The sequence below is a fragment of the Fundulus heteroclitus genome, chromosome 21, assembly GCF_011125445.2.
Source record: "Fundulus heteroclitus isolate FHET01 chromosome 21, MU-UCD_Fhet_4.1, whole genome shotgun sequence".
Taxonomy (NCBI): domain Eukaryota; kingdom Metazoa; phylum Chordata; class Actinopteri; order Cyprinodontiformes; family Fundulidae; genus Fundulus; species Fundulus heteroclitus.
The window spans coordinates 13,969,143-13,988,119 of record NC_046381.1 but is presented as its reverse complement, the minus strand read 5'-3'; the positions used below and the strand labels follow the sequence as shown (position 1 = coordinate 13,988,119).

The 18,977-nt window shown below is 37.5% G+C and overlaps 1 protein-coding gene across 1 annotated transcript in view; it reads left to right on the top strand.

Moving 5' to 3' along the window:
- vipr1b (vasoactive intestinal peptide receptor 1b) overlaps positions 1 to 18,977 on the top strand; it is a 71,116-nt gene that overhangs the window by 15,541 nt on the left and 36,598 nt on the right. Inside the window, exons 2-3 of the mRNA XM_021307360.2 lie at positions 2,763 to 2,853; positions 5,630 to 5,740. Coding sequence (XP_021163035.2) covers positions 2,763 to 2,853; positions 5,630 to 5,740 — 202 coding nt within the window. The remainder of the gene's footprint in view (positions 1 to 2,762; positions 2,854 to 5,629; positions 5,741 to 18,977) is intronic.

Genomic DNA, 18,977 nt, shown 5'->3' with positions numbered 1-18,977 from the left:
ATACGAATACAGCTGTTACGTGAAGGGCTCAGAGGTTCGATAGAATATATTAGCATAACATAAATTTGGAGAGGTCTAGTCAAAGTCTGAGCCTAAATCTGTTTTAGATGCTTCGGCGTGACTTTAAACAGGCCATTTATGCCAGAAAAGCCTCCAGTGTGGCGGAATTAAACCAATTCTGTAAAGATTATCTGATTATCTGTTGTTAAAAAAAGCACAAAATCCACTGCACTCTATGCCTACCAGCTGTGGATTAAAAGTCTACTGAGAAATGGTACCAAATTAAATGATTAAGGGACTTCTAGATGAGCTGGTTTTGTTTGTTAGGCCAATTCTGTTTGAATGAAGGAATTTTTATTTGTGCCTGATCTGGCCTAACATTGACAATTACTGAGGATGACCAAAAAGAAGTCATTAATGGTTTATGTGTCTGTTGTCATGATCACTTTCTAGTTGCTACTACTCAATATTGCCAACATATCTACTGATGCTGACTGTTTTCATTGGAAGGCAAGCTTCCTATTTGAATTAGCTGGATGTGTGCCAGGATTAATAATCTTCTAATCACACTATGTGGCGGCACACAGTTCAATTACATTTTTACCAAACCGCTTGGTTCCTTTGAGAACAACAAATCCACTTTTTGAGTGTACATTAGATACTGAGTGCTTGACTGAAATAATAGCTGTTGGTTTATTACGCGTCTCCATGCATATGCTTAAAAGCTTTTGGTTGTTTGGGGGTCAGGGGGGGTCAAAAAAGCCACAATCCAACAGATAAACTGGCACAAAAAGTTAGAAAAGAAAATCCATTTGAGGGTTGGTTATTAGGGTTAAGTATGTGGGTTGTGCCCATCAAAAAGTTGCCAAATCCTCTCAGCCAACAGCAACAGAAGGTTATGAGGAGGAGATTCAGCACCCTGATATCCCTGCTCTTAGTGACTAAACTCTAAGGATGGAATGAGATTCGCTTGGGGGTCATCTTCATGTCAGAAAGACCAGCACAACCACATCGGCTGAATTGTGACAAATGGTGTCCGAGGTTGGGCAGTCATCCCCCAGCAATGCGTGACTAAGCTGGTGACCAGCATGAGGAGGAAGTGCCAGGCTTTTATGGTTGGGTACAGTCCTACCACGCATTATCAAGGCCCCTGTTTGGTAAAGGCTCAACTCTGTCACTGAACCCATCAATGTCATGTTTATTAGGGTTAGGGTTAAATGTGCTGCCATTTACAGGAAAATGACAAGGCTTTCCAGTCATATCAGAGTTATCACTAAGAAGTATTGTTGCAAGAAAGACAAAAGTCAACCAAACTTAAGTGATAGACGTCTAAATACAACATGCACAGATATTGTATATAGCCTCGCTGAGTAATAAATTACTATGTATATATATATATATATATATATATATATATATATATATATATATATATATATATATATATATAGATAGATAGATAGATAGATAGATAGATAGATAGATAGATAGATAGATAGATAGATAGATATAGGCACCAGCAACTCCCGCGACCCCATGAGGGATTAAGCGGGTCAGAAAATGAATGGATGGATGGGTGGATGGATGGATATATAGTCATAATCAATAAATTAGAATATGCATTTCTAAGGGGCCCGTTTGTCGGATTAAAAGCACCTTTTGAAAAAAGAACAACATGTAAGCCAGTATTAAACTTACTTTGAATTAAGTGGCCATTTCTGCATGAAAAATGTCGCTTTTCTATTTGTCTGATGCAATTATCCTAAAAAATGCGTTATTTTCAGTATATACAATATAGATATATATATATATATAATCAATATATATATATATATATAATCATAAATATATATATATATGTATATATATATATATATTATAGTACTATAGTCTATTCATCACCTACTCATTCTTATAATAGATATATAATCTCGCATATATAATATATATATCTCATATAGATATATATCTCTCCCTATCTTATCTATATCTCTATAATCTTCTCTCTTCCTCTATCTCGCTCTCTCTCTTCTTCCTATCTCTATCTCTCATCTCTCTATATATAATATATATATGTGTGTGTGTGTGTGGTGTGTGTGTCCTTTTAGGCCTTCTGTCCTTTCCAGTTTTTTCTCCCTCTGCCAGGTATTCATACGTACCAATTACTGACCATGCAGTATCCAATTGTTAACACATCAAGTGCTTTTTGATCCAGCACTCCTTTTACTCTGACCTTTATCGCTCTCACTACTTTAAGTATTGGAGTTTGGGCCGGGAGAGTTCATGAAAACGTTCTGGTTCATACAGACTCCTCTATCCCTCTCTCTGCTCATCTCCTCTGACCTTCTCAAGCTTTTGCTGCTCCGTCTTACACGTTTTCTTTGGCCCACCGGCTCTCTGCCAGTGGCTGTCAGCCCGCATTTTTCAGCCTTTGTTGACACAGATGAACAATCGCAGCCGATTACTCAGCGGCTCCCCTCTCCACTTCCTAATCCATTTGCATGATAGCATCTATTTTTCTTTTTCCCAGAAGGAGCTGTGTTTAGATTTCTGACATAGAGAACATTTCTGTACATTTACCGCATTATCAGCCAGAGCTTGATTTGGATGGAAAATTTGCATCAAAGGCTGCAAGAATGTTGCAAATAAGAAACGAAAAACTTGCACAGAACTTCTCTGTTTGTCTTAACCACTGGAGACAAATGTTATGACTAACGACAGTGCCACGTTGAAATCATATTTGCTTTCTTCTTTTTTTGCAGGTATTATCAGTGCAGATGTGCGACGTGGTGAACGAGATTGAGCTGGAGAAGGAGCGCTGTGAAAACCACACCACTGGGAATGTCACTTCAGGTCATTCTTGAAACCTCTTTATGTTTATGGAGGGTGTGCAGGGGGGCTGTTAAGAGGAAATAGTAGGCTGCAGGGCTGAATAAAAAATGAGTAAAGGTTGTACGCCCTGACGTTTTGTAGATAAAGTGCTATTATCAGTGGTAGAAACGGAATATGTGAGTTTTTTTTTCAAGTTTTTGATCAACCTTGAAACAGAAATGAAGCCTAGGAAAAATCCCTCTAAATCCTTACAATTCCAGTCATTTATTTTGCTACTAGAAAACTGTTTGAAAAGATTTTTAGTGGTAATGCCCTATTTTTCACCGTACTATAGAGTCCAACAAGGCATCCAGGACCTTTGAAAGAAAGCCAGGCCCACAGCATCACAGGTCCTCCCCGTCTGAGAGTGGCCATGAGGAGTTTTTAAAGGCGTTTCATCTTGTAGCTAAAGCCGGGCTCACGCTGAACGACTTGAAAAAAATTGTACGGGCCTTGAATGTGTCACACTGAGCGGGATGCTATAGTAGCTCCTGTCACACTGCATGAATTGTTGCCGCAGCAGACTCGCGTCAAACGGATCCGACATGTCGGCCCCATCAATAAACAGACAGCGTGTTACGGATGTTAGTGGGCTTATTGTTATAGTTGGAAGGTGAAGAGCGGAGGAAGGGGGAAGGGAAAAGAGACGGCGGTAGATGCAGAAACGGCGCCGCAAAAGAGGAAAGGAATCAGGTGTCAGTTTTCCCAGAATGCATCAGACACTGCTTGACATTTGTCACGGGTCGTTTTTGGTTTTGGGAGCTCTGAAATCAGGGGTTGGCGCTTCCATCACACATAACGTCCACAGAACAGCGATTCGAGCACATAAGCGGATGTTTTCCTTTATGATTAACAGATTTTGCTTAAGTTATCTAATAATTGCAAAGTGTGAACCTTGTTTTACACCAGACCCACCTGGACAGTTCGCTGCAAGAGAAGCTTAATCGTCTCATTTGATCGAAGCACAAGCTTCCTGTTAAAGCACTGGTGGAGTTGAACAAAAGGCTATTTTCTTGTTGTCGTTTGCTGATGTATAAAGACGAACACACGTCTGCCTTCCTTGAATCACATGCTCTCTTGTCCTTTTTATTTTGAAGAGTGGCAGACGGGAAGGGGCCTCTGTGTTACACCAATTAGAGAAAAAAGTCAGAAATTACTTATTAAAATTTCCCGTAAACTCTTATCAGCTTAGAAAATAAACGAAGAATAAAACAGCTGCTTCAATTACAAATATATCATCGTCAGGGTTGTCAATAAAAGTGGAAAGTGTGAGCCATTACTTCTCAACAAGAGATTGTTTCCTTCTCACTCAATAGTGCCTATAAACTGAGGGTTACAATTCCTATTTATTACTTACTTGATGGAGCTTAATTTAATACCTCCAATGATTTTAAGGCTTTTTATAGGGGCACCAAAAATGTAGACGGTCCTATATAACGCTGTGTAGCAGTAAATCCAAAATAAGTTCATTCAGAACGCTTAGACGTTTGAATTAAAAATGGAAAAACGATTTCTCTAAAACTGCTTTTTGATTATGCACACAATAAAAGCAACAAGACCAGACTAAAAGTCTTGCTTACTGGTATTATTAATTAATATTCACATATCGAGACCCATTTATGTACAAACAAGTAGAGTAATTCAATTACCGCAGGAGGTCAAAGCTTTTAAATAATAAATGAAGTCATACAAATTCACAAAATTAACTTACAGGCAGAAAAAAGCAGGACTAAGTGACATCATCTGTAGGTGTAAGACATTACCACTCTAAATGGACATGCTTCCACGGCACACTTCTGCAAAAGTGATTTAACAACGCAGCAATGCCTGTCAATGCACACAAATTGAATTATTCCTACTTTATATTCTCACCCACTCAAAGTCATTGTTTCCTGTGATTCCTGTAATTTTAAAAGCGCACAAAATGACTTTTCCCTTTTAGACAGTATCAGTCCCTTCTACATTTGCCTTCGGTTTTAATAAAACAGCCGTATTCGCTACTGGATATTCAGCGCCTTGCTTTAAGTGGTCACACAAGAAGAGCGGGTGTGGGAACGGCTTTCCTTATCTCTGCGCTAACCCTCATCTTTCTGCTCTCCTATCTGCTTCCTCGGCAGGAAGGTAGCGGAAGTTCAACCCTGAGGTCACTTCCTGAACAAATGAATTAGCAGACTGTGCATTTATGAGAAAACATACATTCACAACATATGGTTGAGCCAGTTTTCCGGCAGATACAAAGCATTCACGCCGAAGACTCAGAGACGTCTAGAGAGACATCCTTTGTTTTCAACTTGTGGCGGTTCACAGCTTGTGTTTCTATCTTTTCACACCATCCTATAAGCCTTTTCAGTGCATTAAGTGGCGGTAGGACCGCTGACAAGGTCGCGACATTGATGTCTGTTTTAGAAAAGGGCTGGGAACGGATTTCTGTAAAGGTTTTAGAAGGAAATCACGGCATCTCACCAAGTTACAGAGCCTGAACAGCAGTAACCTCAACGTATGAGCTGGGGTTTACTTGTTTACACCTGAAAACAGAGACAGATAGTAGTTTGAACCTTAATTTTTTTTTTTTATATATAATCTGCTTTAAAATGTTTTAGATAATTGGTTGCATTGAATGAAAACATTTAGCGAAACAGGCTCTTTGTAGCCACTAAAAGAAACAGGTCTCTGCTGCCGCTCCCTGCTCTGCTTGTGTGTGTCTCCCGCCTTATGATGAGTGATGCCCTGTTTGTGTTGCCGGTCCTTTTTTTGTCAGGTTGCCAGGGGATGTGGGACATCATCGCCTGCTGGCCTTCGGCCAGAATCGGAGAAGTGGTGACGATAACCTGTCCGACATATTTCAGTTACTTCAGCGACAAGCATAGAGGTAAGATCGGAGCCGTTTTGCTTTGTGTACCTTGAGATCACAATTGTTGTTTATTTGTTTTGTTTTTTTGATTCAGTTCAGACCGAAGGAGAATTTGTCAGATGGAACGCGATGGATCAAATTTGTCTAAATCTAAGGGAGAAAACTGTAGCAAGTAGATATGGTGACTGTGGATTAGGATGAACTCACTGTGATGTTCAAGAAACCGGTTTGAGAGTATTTAAATCTGACTATCATGGTGGAAGTAACCATTAGAAGATGGGTTGAACGTAATTATAGCGAGGTGGGCACGGACAGTAAGAAGATTCTGTTAGTCTTTAGCACTTAGACAAGGCTTAATTGATTTTTAGATGCTTAAATGTGTTAAGAATATATCCCCCACACCATTATACAACCACCACCAGCTTGAACCATTCATATATGCTGTGGTGAATCCATGCTTTCCTGTTCTTTACACCATATTCTGACCCTACCATTTGAATTTCCCAGCTGAAAATTCAGAGACCCATTGGAACCAGTAACATTTTTCAATCTGTTATTATCCAATAAGGCGAGCCTGTGGCAATCGTAGCCTCAGTTTCCTGCTCTTAGGTGACAGGAGTGACCCCATCTGCTTTAGGGTTTGACATGTTATATGTTCAGAGAGGATATTCTGTATACCATTGTTGTAATTATTGGTTGTTTCAGCAACTGCAGCTTACTGGATATTGTTTTCAGAGGGTTTATTCTGTGGAGGCTCCTGTGGTTCACTTTATAATTTCCTATCTGCTTTGAAAACTCATATTTTTCACTGGCTTTTGACCCAGACAGAGAGAGCTCATGTTATTTGTTTTCCTTTTACATCTTTTATGGGTCTTCTTGGATTCGTGTTTTATTAAATTTGTTCACTCCTTAGGTCAGTTGTGCTGTTTTTTAAAAACACTCATAAATAAAGTTGGCTTGGCTATTTTATTTTTGGGCCACTTCCTGTAAACCTTGGAGATGTCCGTGTATGAATATCGATACAGATTAAACATTTCCAAATTACCCAGATCTGCCTGTCTGGCACCGACAATCATACAGCTTTCAAAGTCACTTAAATCTTCTCTTTTTACCGATTCAGATACTCGTGTTAAACTACGGCAATCCGTCTGCTTAGAGTTGCTGCCGTGGGATTGTTGTTAGTAAGGAGCTGAACCGGTGTACCTAATAAAGTGACCAGTGACGGCATGTTAAACAGCCTTCACAGCAGTACTGAGTTGGACTTGGCTAAGCACTCTGCTGCCCAGCTTCCATCTCCAAGCACACTCCTTTCTATACATCCTTTCTTTGTAAGTTGGCTGCCTCCTCATGCCGCTTCTCCTTTATAAAAAGCCACTTGATGTCTTTTATACATCATCAAAGATTATTCTTATGTCCATATCTGGTATTTTGTATGATCTAAGGTTCAGAATTAATTTTAAGGGAAAGCCTTACACCACAGTTTTTTTTGTTGTTGTTGTTGCTAATTCAGTTGACTACAAGCTATTCTGAATCAAACAATATTTACCATAATTCAAAATTAAAATCAGTTTTATTATAATTTTTCAACATTTAAAAATCATCACTGAAGCAACAAAAATGAACCCTTTTTGCACTTAAGCCCACTACAAAGTATAAATTATTTAAACGCTTTGGAGCACTGCAGAGATGCTTCTCAACTGGTTATGCAGCATCTAATTCTCAACTGTCTGACCTTCACGATCAATGCGCGCGCTGTGAAAGCTTTATGTGGATATGCAACTACACAGAAAGTGACTTACCTCGGGGGACTCAGAAACAGGAAAAAGAAAGTAGTCGTCTGAAATGGATTGTTGGTTTTCCGCCATCAAATAAGGTTTCACGAACACGGCAGGTAAGGTGATAAAACGTCTGGCTCAATGTTCATAATTTCTCATTTCTATTCAAAACATTGGAAAACAAAACATCAGCATTCAAAGAAATGTTTTAAAATCATTTTCGCCTGACAGTAAGTTTTGTTCAAAATGTGATTCATTCTTCAGCCTCCTTGACCAAGCTGAATGACTCTTGAGTTTAGTAAAAGTCAAACAAAGGTATAATTTTGTTTTTACAAGCTACTACAGTTATCTTAGTATTGAAGTAGCCTAAGATGAGATAACTGCTTATTTTACAGCCTACTTTTTGTTAGAGCACTTGGACTTTGGTATCTGGTAAATGTTACAACACAGCACTATCAATCATTGGGAAGGTAACAAGAAAAGTTTTTTTTAGTTGATCAGTAATGCAGTGAACCATGTATTTTATGACCTGTGTTCTTAAAGGAATAGCATAATGCTATTAAAGTGGGTTTCTACATAGTAGTCATTGGTAGCTGTTATCCTACCTGAGAGGAAACCAGAAGTTAAGGTCACCCATTTTTATGCTCTGTGGTTCGTTTTTTTTTTTTTTTTTTTTTTTTTTTTTATGTATCCTGGGTTTTAGTATCCTCCTTATGTTTCACTAATTTTTAAATTTTGGCCTCATATTTTTGTTATATATATATATATATAAATATTGAGGAAGGTGGAATCTGTGCTGTTGGGTTTTGTACGTTGACGAAAGATAAAATATCTTATGAATCTGGACCAGCTCATTTACATTTAAAACCACAGATTTAAGATAGTCTGTAGTTTATTTTAGGGTTTACACAGGAGTAAGGCTGACAATCCTCAAGTCAAGTAACAATCGGATTGGACAGTAGATTAAAAAATCATCACGCCGTCTGCGGCAATGATGTGAATGCTGCTGATCAGAACCAGTAGAATGAAATGGGCTGCCTTCTTAGGGTAACTCGGCCCAAAATCCAAAGATGAGGAAATAATGAGAATATCACATGTTTAAATAGGAAGAAATTGTACAGAATTAAAAAAGAAATTATGGTAAAAATAATGCCATGCCAAAATGATTAATTTCAGCAAAAGAACTATATAAAAAAGGGGGAATAGAAAGTTGTCATGATTTAGGGTTTTGTTTGTTTTGGACTTTTCTGGACTTTTCTAGAATCAGCCCTGTCGCCTCTCAGCCACCACCCAATCAGCGCTGTCCTCTTCTCCTCCACCAGTTATCATCCAATCAGCTCAGTCTCCTTCCAGCCGCCACTCTGCTCTTCATCAGCTCCACCTGCTGCACTAATTGAAGTCAACTCTGCTCACCTGTTCACCTGCTCACATATACCTGCCTCTTTCATCCACTCTCTGCCGCCGTCTCTCTACCAGTTTCTGTGTGCCCAGCTAGCTGGACTCCTCTGTTTTATTTGTGTCCAACCCTCACTGATGAAAGTTGTCTATGTGCTGCACATTTCTGCCTGGTTCCCTGTGAACTCCAGCCGCTCGCTCTGCCCGTTCCTCGGTCCACACCATCTGTTCTGGTCAGCTCCTGCCTCATTGATTCTGGTCTGCCACTGTCTGCAACCCCTGGTCAGTTTGGTTCTGCCATTCACCTGCCTCCTCTGGTCCTCTGCTCATCCCTGCCTGCCTGCACCATCAGCCATAACTCATCTGTTCAAGTCTGGTTCTGCTTGCCTGCTGCAGCCGCAACTCTGTGTCCGGCTGAATATCGGGTTCACCTGCACCAATCATTACAGAAAATAATAATGAAAATAATTCTTGAAAATAGTTATGAAATGCATAAGTTAAAGAACTCAAAAGATAGATTAAAAAAAATTAGATCATTAAAAAAATACAATTTAAAGGCGTAAATTGCATAGACAGAGAGCAGTTATGCTAACCCTTAAAATACACAAAATATCAATTAAAACCATTTCTTATATACTTAAAATGAATTAAACTGACTGTTTTTGCTCCATTTGTTGACATAATTATTTTTATGTAGCCATTTCAACTGTACTTATTCATGATTATGGCAGTCTGGTTTTCTATTCTAGATAACGAGATAGGACACTTGCTTTATCAGAGGGATGCACTTTGAGTTCCTCCCAGTTTCATCCTGTTTCTTTTTTATTTCTGAAAAATCAAACCTGTTTTTTTCCCTCCATAATTTCTAAATATTACAGTCCCTTTATTGTTCACACTCACGTCATAGAATATTTCTCCCTTTCCTTTTCAAAATTAGCCAATATACTACTGTGGTATCTAAGATGGTAATACGTGTGGTAATACTGTAATGAACTTGGGTTACTTATGTATGACTTGTGCTAAATAAATAAACCTACCTTGCCCTAATTCACTCATAAGCATGTTTATTACACTGAAGTATTTTTTTTAAATCTATATATAGTTTAAGGTCTCTTTTTTGTATACATGTCTTCAGTTTAATCAGTTAAATTAAATCTCTGAGAGATCAAGTGCAATTATTAGGTAAACTAATAACCTTATCCAAAAAGCCTTTTTCGTCTTCTCTTTAAGCCATTTTCAGAGCAGTGGACTGATGGAGATCCAATCCACACCTCTGGGCTTTTTCTCTCTTGCTCCTGTGCTGCTGCTGCTGGCTCATAAGTGTGACCCAGCATTCAGTGCTCATTCCTGTTCCCCCACTGAGAGATGTGTTAAAATCCAGCTATTGACAGCACAGCTGAGAGACAAGGTGATGGAGCTCTTGGCTGTTAGGTGGAACCACTCACAGATCACATGCAGGCCCTCCAAGGACATGGATATGATGGTTTCGTGCACCTGCAATGCATGCTTTCATGGATAAAAGAGCCAAGTTTGTAACATACCCGAACCAACCATCGGTTCACAATAATGTTTTCAGTAGGTGTCAATTAGCAGACCTTCCCACCATTACTCTGTGAAACTCCCAGATATTCACTCCAAACAGAGAGTTCTCTTACAAGTATTTCCTCCAAAAACTGTACTTGTGCAGCATTTTAGCACCTTTACAGTGGATGCAACATTACAGTAGATGCAATCATTGCTAACCTCAACACCCCCGTGCAGGCATTAGCACCTCTCAGGATCAAACATCAAATGAGCGACACAGGAAAATGTGACACTTTAAATATGAAGGGTGCACTTTCAACCCTGCTTGTACTGATGGCAGCAGAAAAGAGAACAATTTTAAGGCTAAGATTTTTTTTTTGTTTGCATCCTGCAAAAAAATGCAAATAAAATTGATCTAGGAAAGTTTGAATTTGCTCGTAAGATTAGTGCCACCCTCTATTAAATAGTTTACAATGAACCTTTAAGCAGCCCCACCTCTTTATATTAGTTTAGCTTTTTAGACTTAGACTTAGACAACTTTATTTGTCATTTTGTATGCACAGAGTGCGTACAGAATGCAATTCCGTTGCATACAGCTTGTAAATTGCAGTAAAATTAAATTACAGTATAGGGTGCAGCAGTGATGTAAAAGTAAACAATTCAAATGTAGAGAATGCAGGAGAAGTCACAGTGTACAGGTGAGTATTTTTTAAACCATTTGTATGTGCAGAATTGATTGTGCAAAGGGCATTTGTGCAAGAATACAGCTTGTAAATTACAGTAGATTTAAAATACAGTATACGGTGCAGCAGTGATTTAAAAGTAAAACAATTGAAATGTAAACAATGCAGGAGAAAGTCACAGTGTACAGGTGAGTATTTTTAAAAACCATTTGTATGTACAGAATTTGATTGTGTTTAATCAAACTGTTCTGCATTCAGCTTACATATTCTGCACAATTGCCATTACAGCGACAGTTTTTACCCTTTTCTATCTATAACTGTACTGTGAAAGCCTCGGTTCTGCAGTCTACTTCTGCCTGAATGTGAGAAGCACTAAACAAAGCCAGTGCAGTTTAGAGTAAAGGCGTGTAGCGGAATGCTCTGATCAACAAAGCGAGGCAGGTCAGGAATACACTTTGATCTAAGATTAAACCTTGTGTCATCTGTCACGGTCACAAGCTGAGCAAGTTTGAATTTAAGCATCATAATGAAAAATGCTCAAAGTATTTCTCCCTAATGAAGAATCATCCATCAGCATTATAAAGTCATTAAATTTTAGATGTTGGGGTAATCTATATAGATTTTTTTTATTATTATATCTAATTAGTGTTTTTCTTTTGAATAGATTTAGTTTTGGTTAGTTTATATATATATATCTTGAGGCAGTTTCAGTTAGATTTGAAGCTACTAAAACTACAATTCCCTGTGAGTATTTAAATTCATCAGATTTCTTCAAGTTGAAAAAAAGATGAGTTCTTCGTTGTACAACCATATTTTTCCCTCATATATGAAATGTTTATGAACAAGTACCTTTTTTGTCGTATAAGATTCTCCAGGATTATGTTTTTTGATAATATAAATAAGTGTTATGTAAAATAATTACATTATTAGTATTGACATTGATTCCGTCAGATTAATATTGTCTATTGCCATTCTGATTTTGTTACATAAATCTCAGCATACATGTAGCATATGTAACGCCTACTGAAGTGTATACTTCACAGACTATTATAACTTTTCACCGTTCTATTTGTAGAGTGACACTCAGTTCATAACTTGATATTAGCTGGTAAACCTAACCCTAACCCTACCTCTAATTTTAACATAGTTTACCTAGCATAACATAGCAGTGGTTCTCAAACATTTGCTGTTGCAACCCTCTTTGAAGAGTGAAAACACTTCAGGAAACCCCTTCACCCCATCCCAACAAAATGGGTGAAAAATTTCACTTTTATTGTTTCTCTCTCGTAATGCGTTGAAGCCATCGGTCTGAAGATTTCTCACAATCCCTTCTATATTTAATGACAAATAGGCTGAATTTGTAAAGGTGCTTTTCAAGTCATACCGATGACTCAAGGCACTTTACATTATAGTCGGACATGTACCGACTAAAGGTAGGAGGGAGGGAGGAGACGAGTTGTATCCTCCTTTCAGCCAGCAGACTGTTGGATTTTTATCAGTGGGACAAGGAGGGTCTCTACACTACTGTGTCATTTCTACTGCAGGAACCTTTTCCTGGGACCAGGGCTGTTATCTGAGGCCTTTCCTTTGCTCGCTTCCACATTAGGGGACAGATCAAAATTCAATTGTCAAAAAGAGGATTTTTTTTTGGTATGAATGCAGCCCTGGGGGAGCACCTAGATAAAAAAAAATATGTTATCTCTGTTGCTCATGTACAGGACAGAGTGCAGGAGGCCGAGTGGAATATATTTCTAGCAGAGAGTAAAAACTTCTCTGAAATGGGATGCGTTGATATAATTTCCCCCAAAGGCTTGACCTCTGAGGAACATGGATCCTGCTAGCGGATGACGGGGACTTATAAAGACGGAAAGGCAATTCTTTTTAAATCCTTTTTATTCACTGTACACTGCTCGCTTGCTAAAGGAAATGTCCTCAAACTACATTCAAAAAGTATAAGGACATGACTTTTTTTTTCCTTTTACCTAACCCTGTTTAACTTTTTAAATTAGCATTTTTTTTTTTGGTTGAGTATCATTAGTTTCTCATATGCTATTGTACATTTGTTAATGTACACACATTAGCTACTCTGGGGTGCTGCTTGTACAATCATGCATATTTAACATTTTTCTCATATCGTTGTGTAAATCGAGTCCTGCATTGTCCATCTAAATTGAATATTGTGTCTTTATCTGAAAATGCTGTATTATCGATGATTGTGCAACACTTAATCTATTTTTGCCTTTTATCTTTCTGTTGCTTTAGAATTTAACTTTAGATGAGCTTGTTATTCGTTCCTGATCTAGTGTGTAACTCTATGGGGTTTTAATGCCACTGTCACGCCTGAATTTCCCCTTTGTGGGACAACAAAAGTATTTGTTCTATTTTATCTTATAAGAACCATTGAGGACAAATGACCTCAGTTTGTTTGAATTTAGGTCTTGAGTTGTTGTTTTTTTTGTCATTTTCCAAAGCTTGTGATGGGAAGCTTGTGGAAAGTTATTTCTCTTGTCAAAGCCTGTTATAGGAATTCTAACCCTTAATATTAAAATGTTTAATAGTGCTCATGTCACAAGACATAAATTACAGTAACTGTAATTTAGATATCTCGTTCAGATATCTCGGTTATCACGTGTCGATGCTGTGATCGTCTAATTATTCAAAGTCTTGGCTTTTTGCTTAATTGAATATTATGTGAGTGAAAAACAGGAATTCTTCAAAACAATTCTTCTTATATTAAATTTATTGGCTCCTCTTTTTTGTGTTAAAGTGCAGCTATTGACAAAAATACACAGACTTTCTATAATAAATGTAAGTGTGTAAGTGTGTGATGGTATAAACGCCTGAAGCAGCTATAATCAGGAAACTAACTTCCCGAAGGAGCATGTGCTTATTTTTAGGCTTTTCTTCACTGCCAAGCAGTAATTTATTTTCCAAAAGTGAACCACAAAGGTGTCAGATCAGACAATGAGTCGCATTTCTGATTCAGCTGACCTTGTTCTTCTTTAGCAGGGACCTCGGGCTCCAAATTACAAAACGCACTTGTTAGAAAAATATCTTCACTGTGGATTATGGAATTTGATCAGGAGTACCCGATAATACTGTAAGTAGCACGTGGAATGAGGATTTGCATGAAAAAAGACGATAACTGTGTTACCTAAAGGCAAAGCTTTGCATCTAAATTTTAAATGACATTTGAGAAAAATCCTTATCTAACCTTTTCTAAGCCGGGAAATTAACATACAGTGAAATATTTGGATATTTTATCTAAACTGTTTCAGCGAATTAATGCGAACAAAGAAAATTATTGTCCATAATCCTTGAAGACATGAAATTGTAATTTAACATTTTAGAGCCAGAACCTGAATTATCTCTAAAGTTTAGAGAAAACTGTCAAGTTTTAAGTACACTTGGGATCCACCAGTAATTGAATGTTTGCTTTTCTGCATCCACATTTTAAAGATAAAGAGCTTCTTGAATTATTTTTGCAATAATTGGATGGCCAGCTTGGTTCAGGATATATATTTTTTTCTTTCTGTAAGGGCAAAGCAGCTGATAAATAACAAGCAGAGGATGCAAGCAGCATGCACAGCCAATATACAGAGATGTAAACAGCTTGAGTTGGACTCCTGTGGAAGAATAACAAACAAGTAGAGGGTCGAAGAGCTGAAGGGGATTTATAAATCTGTGTGAATGAAGAATGTGCAAAAACTAAAAGTGAAACAGACTCAACCTATAGGCTTGTATATAGAGAGGTTTATTTTTAGCATAAATTACATATCCTCTATTATTCTGAGGCAATAATGAACAGTAAGACACGTGTGTCTAGTCAATTCAATTCAATTTTAATTTATATAGTGCCAATTCATGATACATGTCATTTCAAGGCACTTTCCAAAGTCAAATTCAATCAGATTATACAGATTAGTCAAAAAGTTTCCTCTCTAAGGAAACCAGTAGATTGCATCAAGTTTTGACAAGCAGCATTCACTCCATAGCATAGAGCCACAGTGGACAATCGTCTGCATTGTCTATGGCTTTGCAGCAATCCCTTTACTCTTAGAGTTAGAGGCTTTGCACATACCAAGATGCTTCCAAATTCTTACATGTATGATTTGTTATATGTATTATAACAAATCATACATCAAGCTGAGCAGCACGTAGAGCACAGGCTGCCAGACCAAATCAAGCGTAATCACACATACAAAATCTTAAATATGTATGTTAGAGTTTAGAGTATGAACTGCAGGTAAGCAGTTTTAAATCAGGTTTTTATTAACTTTATTGCTTGTCACATAGAGTAGAGTTCACAAAACAGTGCTATATTTTGGAACTACGTTGCATGGGCCATTTTGGATTCACAAAGCAGATGGCACTAATTACAAATAAGATGGGAGCAGTTTGCGCCCCTGTTAGGCGGTAGAATTTCAGCCATGAACACAGCAGCCGCTGAACTGATCATAGAGAAAGAGAAAATGTTTCACTTTTTTACTATAATCTTAATTAAAACTGAGGTGGCAACACGACACACAAAACCTTAAGAACTATAACTTATGGAAGAACCCCATTGGAAAGGCATTTCTAAATTGATGAATGATTCTCACCTATTATACCATGATCTGGGTGAATACTCAATTCTGATTGGCTGCAGGGTGTCTGTTAAAAAGTGTTTTGGGATATGAAAAAAGTTCCTCTCAAATAGCCTGATTGTTCTAGTTATTCGCGCTGGCTCAAACGTTAGCTGGTAACAGCAAGAAAGTTGGCAACGCGTCACAATGAGACATATTAAATAGTTTTTCAAACAATGATTTTAACAGTGAAAAAAAACACTCAAGTATTCATAATTGATTGATTTATTTTTGTTACTGACCATGGTATAGGCAAGATAATACCCTTCAAGCTGTCCATTATCAGAAATTAATGGACTTTACGGAAGCAAGTGTCCTCCACACAGCTTGTCGGGCATTATCCCTTATTTATAAAAGACAAGGTAGTGATGCATTTCTTCAACTGATTTTTCTGGGGAAACAAGCTTTGATTGAATCTGAAAATGTTTCAGATTATTAAAGCATAAAAGCTTCTGGCCAGATAAACCGTATTTACTTGGAATTATATGAGCATTACGTGACGCTGGTATTGTCCCCCATGCTTCAAAACTCACGTTTCTCGTCTCACCCTCGCCAAACAGGACAGAAATTCCTGTGTGCCTCAGTTCTGCAGTACAAACAGAACTTGTTTAGTTAATTTATTGCTTGTTTGCATGTGAAGCACCAGTTAGGATGCTCTGCAATCATAAGCTTTCAATTCTGATTTTCAAAATTTTTTGTTTTTCAACAAAATTTATTTGTTGAAAAACAAAATAAATAGGAATAATAGGGCTTATTCCACCTTCTGTGAAATCACAGTTTTTTGTTTTTCTTTGTAAATCCGTCCTGGCATGAGGTTCCTTTTGTTCCTTTTTCCTTTCCTACACAGAAATTACCACCAGTATTATGAAGCTACATCTAACATTAACAGATTGTTATGAGCCCAAACCTCACTATAAACCTCACTGACTACTAATCAAACTCATCCTTTCAAAGTAAAATGCATGCAGCAGCATAAAAGCAGATAACAAAAACTGTTACTATGACTCAAGCCTCAGGCCAGCAGTTCATGTCTTTGAAGCACAAATCTACGCTTAGTCTGAAGTCTTTTATTTTTGCGATCTGAGCCATCTGCAACCTTACAAGGATACTTGTAAGGTTGCAGGAGTTTAACAGTTATTTATTATCTTACTAAACCTTGCCTTCTTTATTAGGTTGTAATTCAGACCTTAAATTTCAAAGTCTATACTATTCAGAATTGAGACGAAAGGTTTTAAATGTAGAACTAAATGTATTTAGAAAATGGTGTGCCAGTATTATTAAATATTTTTCAGCTCACAGTGAGGAGAATAAAACTTTCTAAATGATATGTAGTGTGATATAAAGAAGGAAATAAACAGTGAGGAACTAAATCATTACAAAGACAGAAAAAAGCACAAACAGTACAGCGATGCTGCATTAGAAGCCTGAGATGTCATTTTGATGAGGAAATGTTTATTTCAGTCACGAGAGACTTGACAAACATGACTCGTAAATATTACTCTGAGTGACAAAAACAGCTCTGATCTTCAAGAACATCACACCGTTTGCGCTCGCTGTAATGTACATTCTTAATCATACGCAGAGTTTCCCCTATGGTTGCTCAAAGAATATGCTTTAGGAACAGGTCTTGCATTGCCTCTCAGAATAAAATGCCTGCTCAGTTAAGCACCGGCAAATACCTTTGTGAAAATGCTCCACAGTTTCTTTCTTTTCCTCCAGTTTAAATAAACACAACAACATATTGGTATATGGACCAGACTGAAAAAAGGTAAAAAAAAACTTTAAAATACTTTTGATCAACACCTTTTGAAGGTTTTTGAGTTTACTGGCGTCTTGGATGCATGTAGTTTACTGGATTTTACCCAACATATTAATATAAAATTATTCAATCATCAAATTAACTATAGCTTTACTGCAGTGCAGAAACGAGGCAGTTTTTTTTTTTTACTGTATTTAGTTTATTATTAAGGTGCTGTGGAAGATTTGTAGCAAGTAAAAAGATCCGTACTGTCTAGGTGGATTGTTAGCACGCTAAATCAGCACATATTTTTCTCTGAAAGCGGCTCCAATTGGTTTCTGCAAAGTCTTTCTGTCTGTAAGGAACTTGCCAGATGATCCTGGTATTTGGACCATGGAACTGTCAGAAGGGCTCATTTGGAAAACTCACCTTGTCTCTGGATTTGTGAGCTTTGTTTGACAAGACATCAACCAATCCTAAGAGATTAAACTAAACAAGTTTGGGGATGTTGTTCAGAAGCACTTGACCTACAACAATATTATGTTTCAGATGTGTTTCTGCTGACATGCTTCACACTTTGGCAAAGGGAGAAAAAGAACATTTGAGCAGGTTTGTTTAGAAGGTAGTACTAAATATAATGCTGTTTGGAAACAGACAAAACATTCCTTGAGCATTTTGCTGGATTTGATTGGATTAATCAGTAATTTTTCATCAAATTCAAAAAACCAAATCCAATCATGTTTTCATGTCCACCAGAAACAGGAAGAGAGGCATCCATGAAACTGTTTTTTTGGAAATGATCTAGTTGCTTCATGATAGGAGTGAATGTTTACTAGCGACCGTTAAACATCATGTTTAGACACAGACACTGCGAGAACAACCTGACATTTTAATCACACGTTGACCTTTCTCTGACTGAGCAGAACATCTTGATACTCCACAAACCTATTGCTGCAGTCACACTCCTCCGCGTATGTGATGACATTTTTGTGCAATTAGCCATGTTTATGTGCACAAAGCAGATTTGCTGTCCTTGACTCTGTAGTCCAGACGGGCTGTTGATTTAAGATACTTTGAATACATCTTTGATGAAATGGAATAAAATAAAGTTTAAGCTATCAAAGAAAAAAAATGTGTCACATCTAATTCTTTTTTCTCATTGGGTTAAGTGTATTACTGTTACTAATGTATTACCATTTATATCACTACTACCAACAACAATGATAACAAACTCCATTAATAGTTAAAAAGCTGAGAAGCAACTGGTCAGCGGACCTGAGTGACAGATTGGGGTAGTAGCGGTGGAAAAACTCTGTCAAGCAAGGTGGGGCAAGGTTGTTTAAGACCTTAAAAACAAAAAAACAAAAGATTTTAAGATGAACTCTAAACCTGGAGTAATATGCTCAATTTTATGTGTTAATGCTAAAAGACCTGCGGCAGCATTTTGCAAGAGCTGCAGACGAGTAAGTGATATAAAGGGAATTACAGTAATCCAATAACAATGAAATGAAACTG